Source organism: Sparus aurata, chromosome 15 (genome assembly GCF_900880675.1).
Source record: "Sparus aurata chromosome 15, fSpaAur1.1, whole genome shotgun sequence".
Classification (NCBI taxonomy): Eukaryota; Metazoa; Chordata; class Actinopteri; order Spariformes; family Sparidae; genus Sparus; species Sparus aurata.
In genome coordinates, this window is record NC_044201.1 from 23,566,132 (window position 1) to 23,588,597 (window position 22,466).

The window sequence follows — 22,466 nt, forward strand, 5'->3', positions numbered from 1 at the left end:
TTTCTCAAATTTTTTTACACCGTCTAACTGAAAAATCCTACTCCTGTTGTGGATTTCTCCTCCTAATAATTCCTGTTTGGAACCCTTTCATTCTACCTCCGCTTGCTATCCCGCCATCACAGTTTGGGTGTAGCTCGTAATCAATAACAAATGATGTATGCTAACGTAATGTGCATGAACGTGACGTAGTCGCAGGCTAAACAAAAGACAAAACTTATGTTAACATGTGTTTCAGTCTAAATATTTTCTCTCAAAAATTCTGTATAATATTATATTTAGTGTCATTAAAATAACTTTTTTCATTTTATTTTAATTTTTTGATTGAGTGTTGCTCTTTCAGGATTATTCATTTTCATTGGCAATGGTGGACGTTAACGATGAGGACAACTCCCATCTTCATTTACTGTCATAACAGACACAGAAAAGCAGCAAAGCTTTTACATTTCTGTTTGATAATCTACTGGAACGATTCATCGATTATCAAAATATCTGGCAACCTATTTCCCTTTGATCGAATTCTCTATTAATGGTCCGATCGATGCGGTTGTGTCTGACACCGATTAAAATCCACACGTAATCACATTCAAACTTGTGGTCGTTTCCGTGCTTGAGCTTTTTGGAGTTTCTGTTTTTCTTCCTCACCTTGATGTTGAGCTGTGATATGATTTCCCCCATTCAGGGAGAAAAAGTGGCAAAAACTGCTGGAAATTACAAATGTGCCGGCACTGATAAACTCTTTCAAAGGGCAGACTGAATCAGCCGAAAATCTGCCAGAGTGTGCCGAACAACTCCCCCCCCCCCCCCCCCCCCCCCGAAATCAACGTGCCGTTTAAAACAGTGTAACATGGAGGGGGAAAGAACCGACAGTGTGGACCCAAATTCCACCGAAAAGAGGGACGGGAAAAAAAAGAGGAAAAAAGGAAAAAGAGGAGGGGTCCGCACACCACCACTCTCTGGCTCCCTGCTGCCTGTTGTCATGGTGATTAGAGGATTTGGGCAGGATTATGAAATATTTTATTTAGTGACATCTGCGCTGCTGGAGAGGACATCCAAGCCTGCTCGCTCTGTGTCCGTCTCTCTAACGCCGCCAGATTCGGGGGGGAAAGCAAGGACAGTGTTTGTGACCTACGCGGCTAAGACACGCTAACATATTGTACTTTAAACAGATCACGTGTGTGTGTGTGTAACGGACGCGACAACACAAAAATGTAAATGCGGTATTTATTTGTATTTTTTCCGAGTTATTTGGGCTTCAGCTCTGCACCAGGAGGCCCGTTTTCTGTTCTGCATTATGGAAAGGGTTGCATTGATTATTGATCCAAGTTTGAGGAAGCTGGTGCATTTTCTCTGGTTGCCGCGCTGCAATTTAAGGGCCATGAAAACCCATTTCCTCAATCAGCCTGTTTATATGAGTGATGTTATCCTACCTGAATGCGAACCTCTCTGCCGAGGTTTTCTATAGACGTCTATATCTGTGTGCTTCTCTATACGCTTCTCACTGGTATAAAAACATATGTCCAGAATCAGGCCAACACTGAAATTGAAATGTGACGGCAGCTGCTGGATTTGCTCGTCTACGCTGCCAGGCCGCTGAAAAAAAAAAGAAGAAGAAAACTAAAATGTGATCACACCACACCCACACAGTCCTGATGAAGCAGATTAGCGGAGATTTTGAGTGCTAAAACTCCTCAGAAATAAATACCAACGCTGGTGTTTTACTTGTGGCTCATTCAGTCACGAATGCTTCATTCTTATAGAAAAAATCCTCACATTCGACGTCGAGTTTTCAGGCACGAACTGCTCTTTGTGCGAACTCAAAGGGAAACGACAGCGAGCAAACCTTGACCATTTAAAAAAAAAAAAAAGATTCTCGATGAAATGTTATAGAAAATGTAGATTCACATCAGGTCCGCACACATCTCTGCGGTGCCGCGTGTTCTGAAGATAAGCAGCGCCAAAGCGGGGAAAAAAAGAGAAAAAAAAAAAGCACGGGCTGGAAATTATGCAGTCTTTGATGCCTTCACACACAAATCTGCACAGACACACACGCACACATAACACATTTGGACTAACAGACTACCTGTGCTAAAGCTGTCAGGGAGAACTGGAAACAGGGGATTAATTAAAAACAAGAGCTCAGCAGTATGTCATTAATATCACAGCTTTGACAAACTGACTGGATTTTCGGGTGTTAATTCATCTAATAACTGGTGGCGTTCTCTCTCTCACTGTGTCTTTCTCCGTTCCCATCAAACCGCAGAGGGAGGCGAAACGCATTCAGACATCTGAGAGGCGAGAAAAACTCAAGTGTGTATCAAAAAACTCAGCGCAGAGCAGGGGTGACGTGGTGAGGAGGAGAGTTGACCACTCGGGGAATTGAAGATGAAGAACCAAGAGAGGAAGGGAGCGGTGAGAAGCAGGAGGAGGAAAAGGAGGAGGAGGAGGGAGTATGACTGTCTCAGATGTCTCAAAGGATGACTATTGATCACACTTTTCTGGACGGGCCTTGAAAGGGAAACTCCATCACACATGAGGTTTGGTTTGCTCGCCGGGAGGAGCACCACACAGCCTGTGAAATCTGCTGCGTCCCGTCTCCTGTGACTCCGGAGGGGAGCCTTCTAAAGTTGTAAACAAAAAAATAACCCTGATGATGTCATAGCGATGTCATCAGAGTTATTTCTGCTGACGCTTGTGAGTGGACAGTTTTAAGAGAAAAGCCCGGATGTGTGGTGTCTGCAAGATGTCTAATGTAAGAGGCTATCGCACTGCATGATGGGAAATGTAGTTCATAGTGTTTTTGGAGCTATGTACTAAAAATCAGGATATATCTTGGGCTGGGTGTCTTTTTCAGTTTGGATTTTCATCTTTAAAATGGGTGATTTTTTTTCTAGAAATCACTCTGATTGGCTGTTCAGCTGAGCGAATCAGTGCACGAGAAGAGAAAGGGGAAAAGAAGAGGGAAAGCCCCCTGAGCGCTGTAGGATCCATCATTTCAGCCATCTAGTGCGGTTTCTTCTTATCTTTCACTTCCGCCTCTTCGCCAGGGCCATTTGCAACCTCCTATCAGACACACTATTGATTAGAAGAGGCTATAATAGTGAGAGGGTTGTGTTATTTCCTCCATGTGCAGCTTTTTGCCACGACACAGGAGACGCAACAGTCGGCCTTCGTCGCCACTAGTTCCTTTTTGTCGGTTTGGTGTGTCTGGGGCTTGTCAAGACAACAACTGATCAGACCTGGACCATCACTGCTCTTTGATTGTGGAAAAGGATCTGTCTAGAGGTGCAGATTGTAAGATTGCTGATGTGTAAGTATCAGGTCTTCAAACACCGACACTTCCCAGGTCGTCACTGTGTTTGACGACCTGGGAATGAGACTCAACAATCGATTTTCTTTCTCCAGACTCGCTCTCTGCCGCTTCAGTCGTCACTTGGCGCTTATCTTAACAAAATTAAGTTCTGTTAGTTACTTTTGGCTTTTCCCCCACATACTTTTGTTATTGCTATTTGCTTTTAAATTTTATGTTCGCTCACTTTGTCTCAGTTCCGTGTTGACTTTACGAGGTGAGAGTTTTATGACTGTTTTGTGAGCCACTTTATAACTGTGTGTTTTATAATAACAATGCTGCTGCAGAGATGAAGAGATTGTATATATTTTTTATTATATTTCATCATGTAACAGTCATTAACAATATTATTATTGTGCTGCGCGCCTAATAAAAGCAGAGCTTCATAAAAGCCGAACTGGTACATCGCGAGAGAAAAAAAAACTGATGAGGGGGAGAAGAATGGCGCATGAAAAGAAAAAAGGTTAAAAGGAATAATGCGGAAGAAGTGACCTCGATCTTTCAGAGTTTTGTGCTGAGAGCGTGCATTATTCTCACCACAGAGGCTCATTGTGGGTACGTGAGTAAGTGTGTGTGTGTGTGTGTGTTTGTGAGTAGCGGGACTGCTTTTCCAAACACACCTGTGGCTCGGCAGCACTCCCCGCGCCTCCTCATCACACTCCTGCAGAGTTCATTATCACAGCTCAGACTGGCTGAGGGAGAAAATACTTCTATCACCTAACGTAACACACACACACACACACACGCCGAGCCTCCGGTGTGCACGCCAGATGAAAGTAGAGACGAACAGCGATGAAACCATCACTGACTTGTACTGTACACACACACAGACAAGAAGCAGCTGGTGGGGAGAGACAGCGTCACTTGTAGGAAGTAGGTCAAAATGCTCTTTGATTAATTATTTCCTGGTGGCTAATAGCCTTCCTCCAGACTAATAAGGCAGAACGTGGCACCGCATTTAACACATGATGAATCTGCGGGTAATTAAGGCCTAACAAGGCTGTTAATGAGGGTCTTAATGAGTCGGATACCTGGCCAGTGATGTTCAGGGAGCACGTCGGCTTTTGGACAGAAAGAACTCAATCTCCCCTCAGTCACTCAGCCAAAGACAGAAAAAAGAAAAAAAAACTGACAGCGTGTTTATCACACAGGAGGAATTGTGTGTTTTGTAAAGTTAATGCGGTGAGCGGTGAAGGAAAATACAAACACGTGCTCTGTCGGGGAGGCGTTGTTGACTGAGACTCGGTAATGGCCTCTTGTCAGCGTCCCTGCAGGGATTGTCTGTCACACCAAAGTTAATGAGTTTTGGGGTTTTAGTCTCCAGTCTGTAAGAAGTACACAACTCTGCGAGGCCCCGCACTGACACTGCAGGTCGAGCTCGATCCATCGCCATTTTGAAGTTTTTAAACCAACATGAAATCATCAGTGGCAGGCTGAAAGCACACTGACGGGCGCGAGAGGGGAAATCTAGAAATAGAGCCGAGCGCTTCTCTCAGGTCGGCTGTGTTTGCCCGGCACTCCTTGATTCAATTTCAAATAGTCAACGGAGCAAACATCTCTTCCTCTCCTTCTCTTCCTCTCGCTAATGCCTCATTGATCCGCATGCACCGGCCGCGCTCCACCTTTTTTCAGAGGGCGCATCGGAAACACTTTCAACTGCGGCTAAACATAAATGCGGTGCTCGGCCTCCTGCGAGTCTCCCCGCTAAACGAGCAGTTTCGCTCAGATGGAATGAGGCTGCCCTACACCTACACACTTGAGATGTTAATGCCTCGCTTAAAACTCACTAAGTTGCAGATCAGATAGGAGACTGTATCGGGGCTGAGGGGTCTCCTCTGGCGTACTTTCACACAGAAGACAGTGTCGACCTCTTACAATTAACTCTCCCGCAAGACTCGCAAAAATGTTTTTATCCACCGTTTTAATGAGCTCTTTTGATATTAATTTCTCTACTGTATTTATTTTTCAACCCCCCGTCATACTGCTGGGAGAAAAAAAAACGTCTGTTTTGTTTTCGGGTAGGTTGTAAGCACGTGGATGAGGAAGGTCAACATGTATTTTTGACATCGACGTTGATATTGTTAATTGTAGCTTGGTTGGAAACAATTACGAAGACTTTTGAGGAGAATGAGAACGGGTTGAAATCATTATTGAGTGGAATGACGAGTGCATACCTCCGTCAAAGCCCAAGAGTGAATTTACACCTATCAGTTACTTTTTGATTGCCTATACGTGAGCAGACTGTAATGTGACAATGAACGTTTTAAGCTGTTTCATGCCGCTTGTCTGTTGATTTCTTCCTTTTGGGTTTTCCGCAGCAGTTCAAAGGATGTGACCTGGTGCACATTCTCGTGCGCCTCGTCTGAGTTCCTCTCTCCTCTCTGCTACCGGAGAGCAACAGCAGCCAACCGCAGTTTAGTAACTGAATCCGCCCACATAAACTAACGACTTCAAGCACAACACAGAAGTTCCACGGAGCCTCATTAATTAAATCAAGCTTCATCACCGTCGGTACCTTTATGAATTCCCCCCCGTCTCCGCGGCACACTGGTACTTGCAGGTTTCTGCCGCTGCTAAGACTAAGACTATCCTCTGTGAAAACATATTTACATCCACTACATTGGGATTTTTATTTGGCTCTGCATCAAATTGTTCTTACTCGGATACCAGCCACCTAAATAGGTCTGACTTCCTTTTTTTATCCAGATCCATGCTGTAAACTTTGAGAAATTTATGATTAACCAAAAGTAAACGGGGTCTATTCTAGGTTGTGTAAAACGTTCAGTAGTTTTTGTGCAGTCGTGCTGACAAACCAACCAGCCGACAGCAGAGCGGTGCTTTGTAAATAATCTTGCCTTGACTTTTGTCTATTTCATTTTGTTCACATTTGCTTTGGCGATGTAAACGTTGTGTATCCCGTGCCAATAAAGCGCCCTTTGAGCTTGAATTTAAAACTTTTTAAAAGGTCTTCAGTGACTCACTTTGTTTTTCTCAAATCAAATCACTAGGAATATTTCATTTGGACAGCAGAATGATCTCATTATTGTATCACTGATATTAAATTATCCAGTCCTAGAACAGTTTGTACACGCAGAGTTCTGAGATAATCCCTCAATAAACAGGCCAAACAGTCTATTTCATATGTGAACATGTTCAGGTCACCGTGTTGTAAACTTATCACAGGCACAAATTGACAGTTTTGGTAGTTGTATTCCACAAATTGCCTTTTTTGGTCACTCCAGGCTTCTGTAAACTGAATGTTGATTACCACAGGACCATTACTGGTCCTTGCGGAATATTATAGGACTATTACAGAGACTCAGAATTAGCTCGCAGCTGCAGACGGCTGTAATAACAGTCATCTGTTGATGTTAAACGTGAGCGGGCAACAGTTACCTCATGTCTGATTATTTCTGATGATTAACTTAAGAGAATCGAGCACATTCTTATCTGATGATTACGAGACGTCGATCCGGGTTATGTTGAGATCGCGAATTTATTATTTTATGATCACGACATGCTTGATATGGAGAGCTCATGAAATAATTATAATCTAATTAGAAAACAAGAGGAACACACACACACACACACACACACACACGTTTTCGCATCCAGGTGGCAGGTTATGGATTCTTAACCAGACAGAAGCGAGGCTTCTTCCAACAATTGATCGCACACACATGGCAGCACTTGCAGGCCAGAGGTCCGGCTACTAAAGAATGGGAAAACTGATCACATCTGGTTCCTTTTCTTCACTTCACTTAACTCCTCTCTCGCCAATGTTCTCTCTGTTTACATCCACGTCGCTCTCTCCCAGTTGGGTCGGCACCAGCCTGGGGGAGTTTGGCCGCAGCGTGCCAGCCGCCCCACCCGGCGGCCAGACCCCAGAGCCTGGACCGTAGGAAACAAAAGCAAAGCCTGTCCAAACACGGAGTCCCACCCAACACCAGACAGAACACCAGACTCACTTTGAGAGAGGACCAAAAAGCACGGTGGAGCCATTTTTTTCCAAGCACTCATTGGCTGTTACGTAAGCGTCGCAGGCAGCGGGAACAACGTGAAAAGATGGTTTACGTTAGGCGGTAGAATATCTTGGCTGGTAATCTTACGGATAAAGATGCAAATTGCTTGTTTCAATTTCCTGTTATTGTACCCACAGCATTTATCATAGCGCAGCAGCCAGCATTGTTTGCACGCCAGCGAGTAATAAAGAAACAAAGCCAACAGCTTGACGAACTAAATCTAAACTGTGTTCAGTGTGACAGCAGATAGTGTAGGTCATGTGTTGTTAACATCCCTCGAGGGAGGCTTCAACGGACTACGGCTGATATCATCCTCTCGCCAGCGCTAATCACAAACTGGATGATTCGACAGGAAGTATGAAAACTTTTTGGCAGAGCGGGCAAGAGCGACCACAAATGGATTACAGATGTTCCAGACTAAAAAGCCTTTCTGGATTCTGACAACAGAAATAGAAGTCATCTTTTCACAAAAAAAAAAAAAAAAAAAATAGTAGAAATGCGCCTCTCCTCAGTGAATACGATCTGGTGTCTAATTCTCTCATTTGGAAGGGCCGATCCTGGAAAAGCAGCTCAGAGAGACGCCAGGCGCTGTGAGTCAGAGTTTTCGGAGGGAGAGGGATCATTTCCTAAATAGAGCGAAAACAATCAATGAAAGAAAATAAACCTCAGCTCGAACTGCTGTTTCTCCCCGTGGGTTTGGAAACCAATCTTTAAATTGATGTTTAATAACATCGCGCTACATCAGTTATCTTTATTCCTCTGCTCTCTGACAGATTGTGTGCTCTGGTTTCGTGGTTTCATGGATCTCCAACGGGCCTCGGCTGGTTTACAGAGACTATTTCATTTGGAAGTTAATGCACTCCCCGCAGATTTACTTGTGGCTTGTTTGTGAGGTTGTTACACACTTTGAAAGGTAAATGGTCCACTCTGGGACTGCAGAGTCACATTAGCTTACCTGCGCCATTGTGATTTCCTGAATAATTACACAGTGTGCTCTGCCATCTCGAATCTCTGCTAATAGCCCTCGGAGACAGTTTAGTATTCTCACCTCACAGCGGAGTGACACACTTTACAGTCTCTCTTTTAAAATCCTGATGTCACTTTCGACTGACTCTAAATAACAGGCCGCGGCTTCTCGCAAACCCTCCCCCCTCTGCGTCCCACCTTCGTCCCCCACTAGGTGATGACATGCTCCTCAAATTCTCAAACTGGTGTGATACATGGCGCGGAGGCTCCCGCGCCGTCCAGCGCATCAGTGGAACAATAAAACTGCACAAACAAAAGGAAGTGAGGAAGATTTTCCATGGCACGATGATGTCAGGGCCACGGCGGCGGTCGCTGGGTTCACAGCGAGCTTTCAGAGAAAAACTACTCTGCAGTTGACACAGAGCCAAAACGGGCTCAGCGGGCTTAGGACCAACAGCTGGTTGTGGTTACCTAGCAACTCCCAAGCTGGGGGCCTCAGTGATGGGATAGTCCGAGAGCGAGAGGAGGAGGAGGTGGAGGACGAGGAGGAGGAGGAGGAGGTGGGTGCAATGATAACCCAGCAGGGCTTTCTTTGTGGCAAGTGCAGCAGTGAGAAGGGAAATTCATCCAATCTGGCCACCCAACCTGGCAACCCAAACATGGAGGTTTCAAGAGAAGCGTGTATTTTTTCTCTTTACATCAGGAACTCAAATACGTGCTCGCCGTGGCACAACGCGGCATCACACAGAGTTTGGCTGCACTTACTTCTCACACACCCACAGACGATAGCCATTAATGACCAGCGATTATCAGGGATGTCACACATTTTGTTAAATTGAATGTCCAAGGGCATTCGCAGCTCTCAGTGCCAGCGTGCCTTCCACTCTCCTTCTGGTCCCTCGGTGCCGTTTCTGTGCGTCCACCTTACAATATAAAACAGCAGTGTTGCACTCTAACTGTGTGCGTACATGTTAACAAGAATCCGGCGCCTGTATTCTTGGGAGTGTCTACTTTCTTGAGTGTGTTTACGATCCCCTGGCATCCCTTAGAAAAAGAGGGGGAAGTGTAATCTTTTTTTTTTCCTTGGCAGACTCGCCTCCTCCAGGCCCCCACCGGACCCTATCAGCGCCCGGCTACACCGCCGCCACCCCGGCCTGTCTCTTGTTCCACTATGTGGACACACAAAGACCCTGTTTGTCCTCCCCTCTGCCTGCTCTCCTCCAAACTTATCACCACCCAAACGCCCAGCCAAGAGGGGTGAGGGAGGGAAGAGATAAAAATGTTGAGAGAGAGAAAAAAAAGGGAGGGCGAAATTGCATGTAAAAGTATAAGACAGAAAGGAGGGGAGGGAGGGAGGGAGGGAGGGAGAGGAAAACACACGCTGACATAAAGATATCACAGGTGGTGTCAGTCTGAACACAAAGTGAGCGAGTAGAGCATCCATCCATCACCATCTCCTCTTTAAATGTCTTTTGTGCTTCGCTAGCAAGGCCTAAAAACAACCGTGGTCCTGAGACAAAAGCAGCTGTCAGTGCTGATGAACAGCAGACCGTGCAAACACACACACACACACACAGACACACACACACACACAAGAGCGTGTGTGCAGGTCAGGAATATGTTTACACACAAACCTGTCAAGAGAAGGAAGAAGGGAATCTAGGCTGTGTCACATCCACAGACAAAACAACAAGTATAAAACACATCTGAGGAAAATATATAGAATCTTTAAAGAAGACGGATCGGTTAAAGGACATTTTCAGAAGGACTATTTTTAGGGCTGGGAGAAGAAACGGTAAAGTGCAGAAAAACAAGGTAGGACCAAGCAATATGATGATATAATGTTAGGTTTCTGGATATCTTTATCCTGATAGGGTTTAAGTGTTGTCTTTCCCTGGTGGTGTAATTTTCTGAACTTACTCTTTACCCACTTAGTCATTGTATCCATTGTCCAAATCTCATTGTGTTAATATTTTGTAAAGTCCTAATAAATTATGAAATACGCAGTTATTCACCATCATGTATTAAGAACCTATGATGAAAGTCTCCACTGTGTTTAGTCATTCACTGTTTCTGGCTGCTGCCTACAAGACACAGGGACTCCGTGGTGCATTCAAGATCACCTCGTAAACTGTGAAATCTTAATTCAAAAGGCCATTAGCATTGTTTTAAGACAGGAAAGTTTAGTCTGTTTTCAAAGTAAATTTTCTTTTGATGAAATAATACACTTTAATTTATTACCTTTATTTAAAATCTGTATATAAAAACTTGTTGCTTATTTTTGCACTATCCATGTAAATATGTACATTTGTCGATTCTATTCTATTTTATCTTTTCTATTTTACTTTTAAATATTTTTTGTCTATTTTTCTATTTCTCTGTCTTGTAATATTCTGCTGTTGCAACATAGAAATTTCCCGGTCTACGGGACATTAAAGGAATTCTGATTCTGATTCTGATTCTGAATATGAGGGCTTCCCAATCTTGCCCTGTGGCCACTCGAGGTATTGCAGCAAAACATTTCCCTGCAGCCCAAATAGCATTTTTCCCCATAAACCGCTATTATCAAGGAGACGTCTGTAAAAACTGTCGACAAGACACCGTTAATTCTGATTGTCCATGATGAGTTTTTGATCCATGGCATCACAATGTAAAGTCTGTGGGCCGAGCAGGAACTCATGGTCGGGGCCAGCTTGTGAACCTCTACTGCGCATGTTCAATGGGCCTGATAGCCAGTAAGTAAACCCGGAAGCTAAAAAACATTTTTGGACTAGGTTTGATCACAGGGTTTAAAGCACCTCTGTGATCATTTTCCAGATGTTTTACTGCATCATTTTTAAATAAGTACTAGTCATACTCATCCCCCATGTGTATGCATTTAGGCCCATGAACAAAAATACGCTTGGCTGAGTCAAAAACGTAATTTCACACACTGATTGTAAAATATTTCGATTCTATTATAATGTCATGCACTAAAACAAGGCGACGTCATCAGCTCTGAGAAAAACAGTGAGAGTAAGCTGCCGATTATGAGCCAGTGTTTTGATACTTGAATGGTATTTCCAAAGGGATATTTCACATTGTTTTTATATAGCTTTAATTAAAAAGTGCGCCAAGTAATCCACAAATTTGAAAAAGCAAAAAATCAAGGCTAACGAGCCTCAAATGCCTCTCTGTATCCACAGTACGCTCCTGCATCAACGTCCTGTGACGGACAGCTTTCGCACACAAGAAACAGCCGTCAACACGCTCACGCCTCCGTGACCTTTGACCCTTCAAACAACGACCCATCCAATCTCACCCTCCTCTCGCCGAGTTCTGCGGTTTCAAACCGAGAGAAACACTCACACACACACACACACGCACACTGTTTTCATGACACACTTCATTGCAAAAACATAAGAGGCTCATTAGCCTTAAAGCCAAATCCCACACACCCCCTCAACCTCTCGCCATTACACACACACACACACACACACACACACCACATCTTTTTTATTATTACCCCTGATACAAACACACATACATGCACAAGATGATCTTAAACATGCTCCTTGCCTGGGAAATGCTGCCTCCACATTCTTCAAATCAGGAGCTGCACATGGCAGAGGAAACGTAGGGGAGAGGGATGAAAAAAAGTCGGGTTTGAGGGGGATTCTCACACAGTATGCCCTGGGGGGGTTATCCTCGCCTCTCTGCCTCCCCCTCCAGCCTCCCTCTTGTCTCCTCTTGCTCTCCCACCGCTTGTTTCCAAATCTGTCCTCCTTCGTCACCTCACCCCCAGAACCTCCATTTCTCTTTTTCTAGATGAATGAGCGGGAGGGGGAGGAATGGAAGGTGGCACCGGAGGGCAGCGGGTGAGGACGTAGGAGAGCGAGAACTACGATCGTCACCCCCCCCCTCCTCCACGCGGTCAAAGCCTCCAACTCCTTTAATCTCCAAAGAGGAGGGGAGAGGAAGAAAAATTGGATCTCTACTCGTCTTCAGCAATCAGCACTTCTGTGCGCTCTCCTCTTTCCGCCTCTTCAGCCAGATCACTTGTATCTTTTTTTTTCTCCTCAGCCTCCTCTCTCTTTCCCCGCTCCGTCACCCTCTTCTCTCTCCCTTCACGGCAGGTTTGGGCTATTCATTCAGATGTCAGGCTCACTCCGTCAGCCTTTTGTTGCGAGTCACAGAAAGACAGAGAGAGAGGGGAGAGAGAGAGAGAGAGAGAAAAGGAGAGGAAGGGGTGGGGGGAGAAAAAGAAATTGGAAAAAATACGAAAAAAGACAAGCCACAGCTACGCAGAGGAAAAGAAAAGAGGGAGGTAAATAAAAGAGACGAGAGCGAGAGAAAAAAAAAAATCCTTAAAGAGCAGCAGTCACAGCGAGAGGTGCAGCGCTCCTGGCACACGTACGACTCCCTCTTCCATTCTCTCCGACCTTCCCCTTCGCTCAACATATTTTCCTTCCCTCTTTTTTTTCCCCCTCCCCTCCCTCCCTGCCTTTCTGTTTTATTATTTGTGATCTGGCCCTCACGGTCCTTTAAGAGTGCCAGCCCCTTTCTCTCCCCCCCCCCAACCCTCCTCCTCCTCCTCCTCTCACAGTCTCACTCCCTCTTGCTCACAAACTCTCCTTCACGATCACAGTCTGCAAATTTGATCCCGCTCGCTCCTCGCTCTTTAACACGAGCACGGGTTGATTGGTTCTGCCGTTCGACAAGCGACCGAGTGGCTCGTTTGTAGGCATTCGACGTGGGAATGTTGCTCGCCGTTCACTCCGACACTTGGCATGTTGCATAAAAGGACCGAGACAGGTGATGATGTTTTTCACACAATGTTTGCGCTGGAGAAATGGATTCCCGTATGCAAGAACAGCTCCGGACACACATGAACACACCTGCACACCTGGGCTCTCTGGGGATCACAAACAGGAAGTGTGTGACGTTTCCTACACGTGAAACTTATGGTAACACTTTGGAAAATCCTTTCCAAGAGTCTAACTAATCCAGAGATTTAACCCCTGAGCGCAGGAGTAACAGATTAACATGTTTACTACGACGCTAGCCTGAGAGGGTGGCCCCACACCGAGCCGCTTTAACTCCGACCGACGCCTTAAAAGGGATTTTCATTATGAAGGTTAAGACGTCTGCCCGGGTTGTTAGGCCGCCATATGTAAACACAATGCCGCTTTTGTAGAAGGAACGTGTCCTCTGGTGCTGACAGTTTTTTTTTGTTTTTTTTTTTATTATTCTTTGGAGGGGGGAAACTTATGGTTGATAAACTGCCGCCTTGCAACATTCACATGAAGATCTGAAGATCTCAGGACTGATGGTTGGACAGAAAAAACAAAAAGCAACTGGACGATGTTAAACTCAGGAGATTATAATAAACATCTGTCACAATTTTCTGATTTTCTGTGTAATCAATACTAAAAATAAAGCCAAACTAAAAAACTAAACTTTTTGGCATTAGAAAATTAATTACTTGTACATCAACGGGACTAATGTTATCAGCTTCATTAAATCATTGCTATGTAAGATGCACTTTTAGGTAGATTTCTTAATTCAAGATCCCCTGCAGACATGTTTTAATAATATGTTCAGTAACCATTATTCGAGTCTGATATAATTTTTTCCTGTTCAAATCCATTGCATCGACTCCTTCCCATGATTTAAAAAAATCCATAATATATGAATATGCAAATATTACTCATTTATAAAGTATATATATAATTGACATTAATTCTTTAAATGTCTCCATTCTCCGTATTTATGCACTGCAGTGTTTCATGTCACACTTGCGTACGCTGCATCTTGAATGAATGTTGAAGTGATAAAAAAAATGGCAGTACAACTAAATTAATGAATAAGTGCTGAACAGCTTTGCAGATACAGTTGCTGAAGTCATTTATGAAGTAAAAATGACAAATATTTGCTGGTTCAAGCCTCTCAGATGTGAAGATGTGCCCCTTATCTTAGTTTTACATCACTGTATATTGACTATCTTCAAGTTTAAGACTGTTTGTCAGACTAAACAAGCAATGTGAAGATGTAAGAACGGAGAGTCTCTGTGTTTTCTGACATTACACAGCCTGTTTGATCAATAGAAAAGCTAAACGACGGATTAACCAACAATGAAACGAGTGTTATTTGTAATCCTCTAATAAAATTGAGCAAATCTATGGCTCAGCAGCACCGCTTCTGACTAACCAGGATTTACATCCGGAAGAAAAGTTACATTCAGCAAACAGTGTAGTTTTAAAGTTTAAAGAACAAAACAAACGCACTACATGCCATTGAATTATTAAGTACTGTGCATTAGTGTGGTGCATGTTTTTACTGCAAGCTCAATAGGAGTGTGGTGAGTTTAAAGGGCTCCATTGAGGAGGTTTGGTTACAACATGTAACCAGAGCCTAGAAACCAGGCGTGGAGACAAAAAAATAGCCTCATTCATGAAAAGGGAGCAGTGGAGGGCCTGCTGAATAATCTGACCTCTAAAACTAACCGTCCCATCTGCCCCATGTGATCTACGTGACGTGCTGCTGCCAAATGATAGAAGTACGAATGAGATGGCGGTGGTGGGGAGACGGGTGAGCAGGGCAGCGATATTAAAAAAATGAGGGAGATGGCACAGCTGCAGGTGGACAACAGATGTTGAGTTTTTTTTGTGTGTGTGTGTGTGTGTGTGTGTGTGTTCTGTTTTTTTTAACCATCGCAGCACATAAATTCTTGTTCTTCCATTCATACTCCACCTCTCCAACACCATCACTCTCCTCCTCCACCTTTTTATTTCTCTGCGACTTGAGCCAACTGGCCTGATTACAGAGAGGGAAGATGTAAAGAGGATGGGAGCGAGCAAGCTGGCATGTGTGTGCGTGCGTGTGTGTGTGTATGTGCATGAGAGCGAGAGAGAGAGGGAGGATGGGGGATGAATGGGGGGAAGGCGTTGCTTATTACACCCCTCATGTATGATGCAGACGTGGATAAATAAAGTGTGAACAGGCATCCATGAAAAATTCAACTCAACAAATATGCCCATACACACACACACACACACACACACACACACAAAAGCATACTCACACACATAGAGTGAGATAATGACTCATCCAGCAACTGGCTGCCTTAACTTTAGCCTGTTCAGAAATGTGCATTTTGGCTAAAATATCTTTAAAAAAACAACAAACAAAAAAAACGCAAACATGATTTAAATTTAGGATCAAATATTCAGTGATGGCTGCTCTCACACACACACACACACACACACGCCCATACAGACACACCGACACAAATCCTCCTCCCCGTGTGAGACTAAAAACACTGTGAAACACAATCCCATTTGCAGCCCCGTGTGATCCTGAACACGACTGACATGCCTACTGAGAGATGTATAATATTTTCCTCGGGTGCAAATGAGATTCATCTGCACCTCTAAACATATCTCCCCCGCGCTTTTGTTAAAACACAGCCAAACAAAGTGTCAGGTTCTGCAATGCCCGGTCACACACACGCACACACACGCACATATATAAAAACACTGCATACAGAGAACATGATCAGCCATGCCTCTTCTTCACTGTGGTTTAACACCCGTGAAGATTTCATTTTCTCAAAATGAATAATTCAGGGTGACTCCCTGGCAGAAAGAGGAGGGAGGGGAAAGGAAAGGAAAGGAAAGGAAAGGAAAGGAAAAGAGAAGACATGCAAGGAAAGGAAAGGAAAGAAAAGAAAAGGAAAGAAAAGAAAAGAAAAGGAAAATAAACAAAGGGAGAGAAGAAAGAAGAGGAAATGAAAAAAGAGAATATGAGAGGAATAGAAAGCAGTGTGGAAGAAAGTTCGGGATCAACTTGATTTGTCTCCAGAGGCAATTTGGTTTTCTCAGAATGAAGTGCGACATAACAACAAACATGGAACCACATCAGTGAGAGTGACACTGACTCAGCAGCAGTGCATCAATGAACGAGCATCATCAGCCAATCGGAACATCAATGGTCGACGCTGGCTCGCTGAAAGGAAAGGAGATGAGAAGAGAAGAGGAAAGGACGGACGATGTAAGGAAAGGAGAGGAGGGACAGAATTCAAAGTCAGGGGATTTCAGCTTCTCATTTAATTGCTTTAGTTCTTCTTCCTTTTTCTCTTCCTGGTCGAGCGTGCGGCCTCTTCTGTCTGTCGTTCGGTCGCCTCTGTCCCCTCCCAACCAGTAGTTAATCACCTCAAGACTCCCTGAAAGGATGCAGCAAACTGGCCAGAAAGAGCTTTTCGCCTCCATGGTCAGACTTTGCCTTTTCAAGGTCCAGTTGCTTTATACAGCACCTGTACAGCATTTGATCTGTATGCTGTCTGCCTTGCATCGTCACAGAACAGACATGCAGAAAAATGGAAACGGCGTGCCCGGCAGGTCATTCGCTCTCGGGGGAAATATGAAGCCAGTTAATTATATTTCCTTCTGGTTCAAGCTTATTAAATGTGAGGATTTTCTTATTTCCTTTGTTTTGCATTGTCACAATAGCATTCTCGCGCCCGCACAACAAATGGATTGAATCTGATAACCGTGGCCATGACACTGATGGGAAGTGTTTCTTTTCTTCTAATAAAAACAAAACAAACACAATAATGGACTTTTACCTGCTCCAAGATGGCAAGACAGAGCTTTCATTTATGCAGTCTCCCATTTCTAAGACTTCTATCACTGCCTACAAACCAGTCAATCCTTCACTATCTAATCTAAAGCAGCCCTGTGTGCATTTAACTTCATCTCTCTGGTCTTTCTTGCTCAGTCTTCTCTGCACCGCTGACTTTAGATGGGTTCAATAAGCTCCGATCGTTCCTCGTTTTCCTCATTTTCCTGCAGACGGGCTCTCTAACCCACAACCACAGTCATGAATGAATGTGCTGAGCTGGGTATGACGTTTGTTTAGAAACATATTTCTCCCATTACCTCCATCTTTCTCTTTTCCCCCCACTGTCTGCTCTCTTGAGTGTCACTGCCAAATCATTTCCTACCAAGAAGAGGGAGAGACAAAGAGGAACTGGGATCAATTCATACAAGGAGAAGGAGAAAGAGATGATGAGAAAAGGAGTCGTCGAGATGTGTAAAGATCTAATCCTGGTAGGGTGTGAGAGGGGCCAGAGGCTTCCTTCATTCATGAGGGTATAAAAAGGAAATCACTGGCTGACATTAAGAGGAACATCTGGTGTGACACGACAGACGCTCACAGAAACAAACACGCACGCCATCACGGGCTGGATAGAGTTGTTTTCTGGTAATAATATCCTCAGCGTTCCTCAACACAGAAACTGGAGTCTGCTGGATAATTAAGGGATGGGTTTATGTAATGCTCATCGGCTTTCCAACCTGCAACCTTGCTCTTACCGCCCAGCTGGCTCTAAAAACGACATTATCCATGAGGCCGCGGCTGCCACTGCTTTATGTAGTAAGAAAAAGTGTAGCAATTAAAAAAAAAAACCTTTTTATAGTTGAATTTGTCACAATCAGGAAATGAGTCCACTTACACAGCTGAACGCATTGTCAGGTTTTCAAAACCGTAATTCTTTAGCACAGTAATTGGATGTCTCTCCTTCGCAGGGGTCCAGACTCCCAGAACAATTCTGTCTTTGAGTAAATGTAAGCTGTTCTGAAATCAAAATTCTCCTGAATTCTCTGAACAGACACTCTCAGGCCTGCTGTGTTTTTTAGCTTGGCTGTAAGCTATAAGCTCCGTTAGCTGTACCAAACAAACTGCAGGACTCCGTCGCCAACCAGCTGCTAACAGCTAACCTGCTCTCCTAATGTGATTTTAAATCTGTATATCATGGGACTTTCTTTTTTACCACATGGTTTGTTTTGAGTCGTAATGTCTGCCAGGAGGAGGATTTATATCCTGTTCCAGAACATTATCAGTAATATTCTATCAAAATCTCTCCTTGAATCTTCTTGTGCACAAGCTTGTCCCTTTTACTTTTTTATCAAATTACCAGAAAACCAGATATGTTCCAACGCAGCTGCTCATCTCACCAACAGTTTCATATCCATCCAAGTCTTGAAAGTACTCTGCCAGTCATGTAATACAGTCTAAGCACCAAAACTGAACAAAAACTGAATTTCTGAGGTTGAAACAGCAGGGATTCAATGTCCAAAGGCACAATTAAGATAATGTCCGTCCCTTGTTGCTCTGAAAATGTCACAAATCTAATCCAGTGGCTGCATTACTCAAGGTTGTGACACTGAAAACACATCCTGTCGGGACAGAGGGAAAAAAGTAAATATCACTATGAGCAGCGAACAGTGACGAGCAACATAACAAAACCAACCTTTGACTGTCAAACCAGATTAAGGCCAAAGTTTGACCCTCAAAGTCAAGTATGCAACGACAGCTAGCCTCATCCTCATGGACAGTCCAAGGTTGATTGACAGCTGCCAACGCCCCGTTTCCCCTCCCCCACCACACAAGCCGCAATCATCATCCATCAGTTGCTGGACTCTTTCCCTCCCTCTCGCTCTCTCTCACTCCCTCTCTCCCTCTCTTCTTTAATCCCTCACTCAGTGTAAAAACTGCCCACAGTTTTGACCTGGACCCCGTTAATACATAATCTGCTATCTCTAGAACTAATATGCCATAACCCTCCCCCATCATCACGCCAGGCCCGGGCAAGGAAATAAAATCGCGGGTAGTGTGTCACGCAGAGCAAAACTGACCTGAGCCGGCATCAGGTCACCTGGCAAAAGTCCACGGATGGGAGCCGACACACTCTGCAGGATGGAGGTTAAAGAGTGGAAGTCCCACATGTCATCTATGGTGATTATGTCGGTGAGGGGGATGGGGAGTTAGTCCCAGTTAGTCATATGAAGGCGGGGTCTTGCCACAGGGTATTTCACGAAGCATCATATACTGAGATGAGTAGGGGCATACCATATGCATGTCAAACGGGCTGTTAGTTAAAAGAACAAAATCCGACCAGCATGAGCTTGTTGTAAGTTCATAACTATTTGGATTAGTAGTGTACCATGCCTTTGGGGTTAAGGGCCTTTGCTCAAGGGCACCCCTGTGCTGGTAACCTGCACCTTCCTCACCCAGAAAACATAACATTTAAACTGGAAGGCTGAAGCACATTTTGTTGGGTCTAAAATGCAGATAATGTCTTTGAAAACAGGCAAAATAACTCTCCTGATTTTAATTTATGCCACATGAAAAGGAGTGATTGAAAGCGACTAATTAATACTTTCCAGATACGCGAGATAAGCCAGCCATTTTGTTAAAGCAAGAAGTAAATTTCCAGCGTCCTCTGACAATAGACCAGTCCTTTAACCAGAAGCAAATCTGCCTATGATTACCACCAAAACCCACGTTGCCTAGCAACATACAATTTAGGAATATGCTTTCAGAGCAGCTTTGCGGCTGTGTCCATTAACAGATGAAATTACCAAAGCAACAAATGTCAGCCACATGCAAATGAGGTCTACTCTGCCGACTGTGTGTGTACCAACAATGCAATGTATGTGTATGTTGTGGACTTGAAGGAATCCTTTCCAAAGCATCTGTCCGCAGCAGTCTATTTTGACAGCCAAGCAATCGGGATCTTTTGATATCTGGTCACAGACACAAACAAGACACAGTTAAAACATTTGTTCCCAGTCCGCCTTGGTTCCCATTAAAGTCCATTTTGACCTGCTGGTTATGTGCAGAAGTTCACATAGTCTCACAGAAAGCCAGGAGGCTGGTTGTGACAGAATGAGAATATCAGTGGATTAGTGCAGCAGTGGAAATGGAGGATCTGCAGGATTAACCCCACCTACCCCCCCTTCTCATTACAACCTGTACAGAGAAAATGACACAATCACACATCGGCCATCAGCACTGTAATTCGATTTTATCTGTCCAGTGATGCTGCTAGTCAGCCTCTGGTGAGCCGGTGTTGATAGAGACATCAGCCTTTAGTGCCCACAATGTCTGAAATATACTTTAATCAGGTCATGGGATAATTTTATGCGCCAGCATTTATTATGCTGAATTAAATCTTTAAGATGATATGAATCTAAACGATTCAGGTGATTATACAATAAGCATACATTAACTAAATGCATTTTATTTTTTAAACTTGCATCAAACATGAGTTTGAGACACAATATTCAATAAATGAAATGAGGAGTTTTGTTGTCATTGAAACTCTGCGGTGTACGGTCCAATTTGTAACAATTTGTAAGACAGTTGAATGTTGAGTCTATTTCCCAACTCATCTAAAATACTGAGGCTTTGGATTGGTGCCAGCCAGACCTACAAACTCAAGGCGTCAGTATTCAACAACCCGGGTAAACCAAAGCGTTTGTGTAAGCACCCATGCATAGCAGCAACTTTTGTAGTAGCCAAACCGTATAATTGCAACATCATGTTATGCAATGGGGGCCCAAAAATTCACCTTACATCATGAAAGAAGCGGCTGTAAAATTATGGATACATTAATTGAGTGTCACAACCCCCGCAAATGACCATTTAGTCCAGTAACATTTTAAAAATCTAAAAGACCTGCACGATTAAATCATTTAATTACTGTTCAAGTTAGCCGGGGGCTAAACTAAAAGTTAGCCAGCTCGAATGGTGGAAGTCTCTAGTGCGTAGAGGATCCTGGCTTTTTTGGCTTCATGCACCACTGAACAGCTTTCATAGGAGTGAACCAGACTCTGCCTCCAAAGCTGTATTGTGATTTGAATTGTTCGATCCACAGTTTGGTGTTTGACCAGTTGGAAATGAGACTCACCAACTATCTAACAAATTGGACCTTGGACTCTTACATATGCATGTTCAAATATAAACTCAGCATTTTGTGGAAAAAAACTGTTCAAGAACACCAGAAGCTAAATGCTATTTCATGAAGGTCAATGATACACCTTGAAAGCTGCAAGAGTGAGCAAAGGTTGTGCTTTGGCTGTAAAGGCTTTTCAGGCTATTCTAATGCACCCTTATTATCATAATGCAATAAGACATCCATGTTTACAACAACAGGGGCTTGGGGGCAGTGGGGAGATGGTGTGTGGCAGAGCAGAAAGGACTTCATCAAAAACAGCTGCAGTTAAAATGATACAACAGCTAAAGCTACACACAACTGATGATGCAATCACCATTATGCATCTTTATGAATGCTGTATAACTGAGGCAGATTATATGATTTTAAAAAGGGCTCCAATTATCTAGCAAGGGCATTACAAACTAAATGAGAAAAATATCTTTACAAGCAGACTGCTATCACACGTAGTGTACTCCCGCTAACACCTCCACATCTGGACACCTCATGTTCCCAGGCTGTGAACACCACTGCACACAATATCTGACTTTTTTGCAGAGAAGTCTTAATGTGAGCTCTTCACACATGAATGCAGCAGCTGACAGGCTGTAACATGAAGACAGCGCACAGTTGTTAAAATTTAAAAGGTATCAGAAAGGGTGCTGACAGCTGTTCCTCCCAAACCCTCCATATCACGCCTCATCAGTGCCATTTTTTGTTGTATTTAATGGGGCATCAATGTGTCATTCTGACAAGAGAACTGCATGAGATTACTGAAATAATAAAGGACTTCACACAAAGTATATGGAATTCTGACAAATCTGGCTCTCACAGAGATAAGTAGACAAGAAAGCGCGATGCAAGTATCATTTAAGGATCACAGCAAAAGCAGAAACCAAAAGTAGGCCAGGGGATGGAAATTTATCCTTTAACGGTTTTAATCATAATCCTGACAACAGTTGTGGAAAAGAGATAGGCAGCAACATTTCGATTTCGCTTCTCTGGCCTCGGCACGAAGAAAAAGCACATCATTTATCCATTGTGGATGTAATGAGAATGAACAAGGGACAGCAAACAATTGATAGCACTGACCAGAGAGATAAAGTGGTTTTAAAAAAATACTCTATTAACATTCTCATTGAGTCTGGACTTTCTTAAGGTCAAGCATCATGCGTCGTACCAGAAAATAGATCTCACAAACACTTCAGATGAATAATGGCTGCAAAAAAACCTCTTATTTGACAGAGAGGGTACACATACATAACATACTAATTCTTCATCACAATGAAGGATGAAAAAAGGTTTAGAGGGGTTTTTCCCCCCACAATGAAGGACTGCAGTCTAATAATCAAGTTGTTTGTTTCAATATCCTGAA

At 43.7% G+C, this 22,466-nt stretch overlaps 1 protein-coding gene across 7 annotated transcripts in view; it reads right to left on the reverse strand.

Annotated features, from left to right (window-relative positions):
* Positions 1 to 22,466, reverse strand: part of LOC115597105 (C-terminal-binding protein 2-like) — a 71,365-nt gene that overhangs the window by 14,724 nt on the left and 34,175 nt on the right. The window contains exon 1 of one of the 7 annotated variants that reach the window (XM_030442787.1): positions 11,893 to 12,827. The exons of the other annotated variants lie outside the window; for them this stretch is intronic. Within the exon in view, the coding sequence (XP_030298647.1) occupies positions 11,893 to 11,914 (22 nt within the window). The 5' untranslated portion in view covers positions 11,915 to 12,827. Of the gene's footprint in view, positions 1 to 11,892; positions 12,828 to 22,466 lie in introns of those variants that run through there. 7 annotated transcript variants of the gene reach the window in all.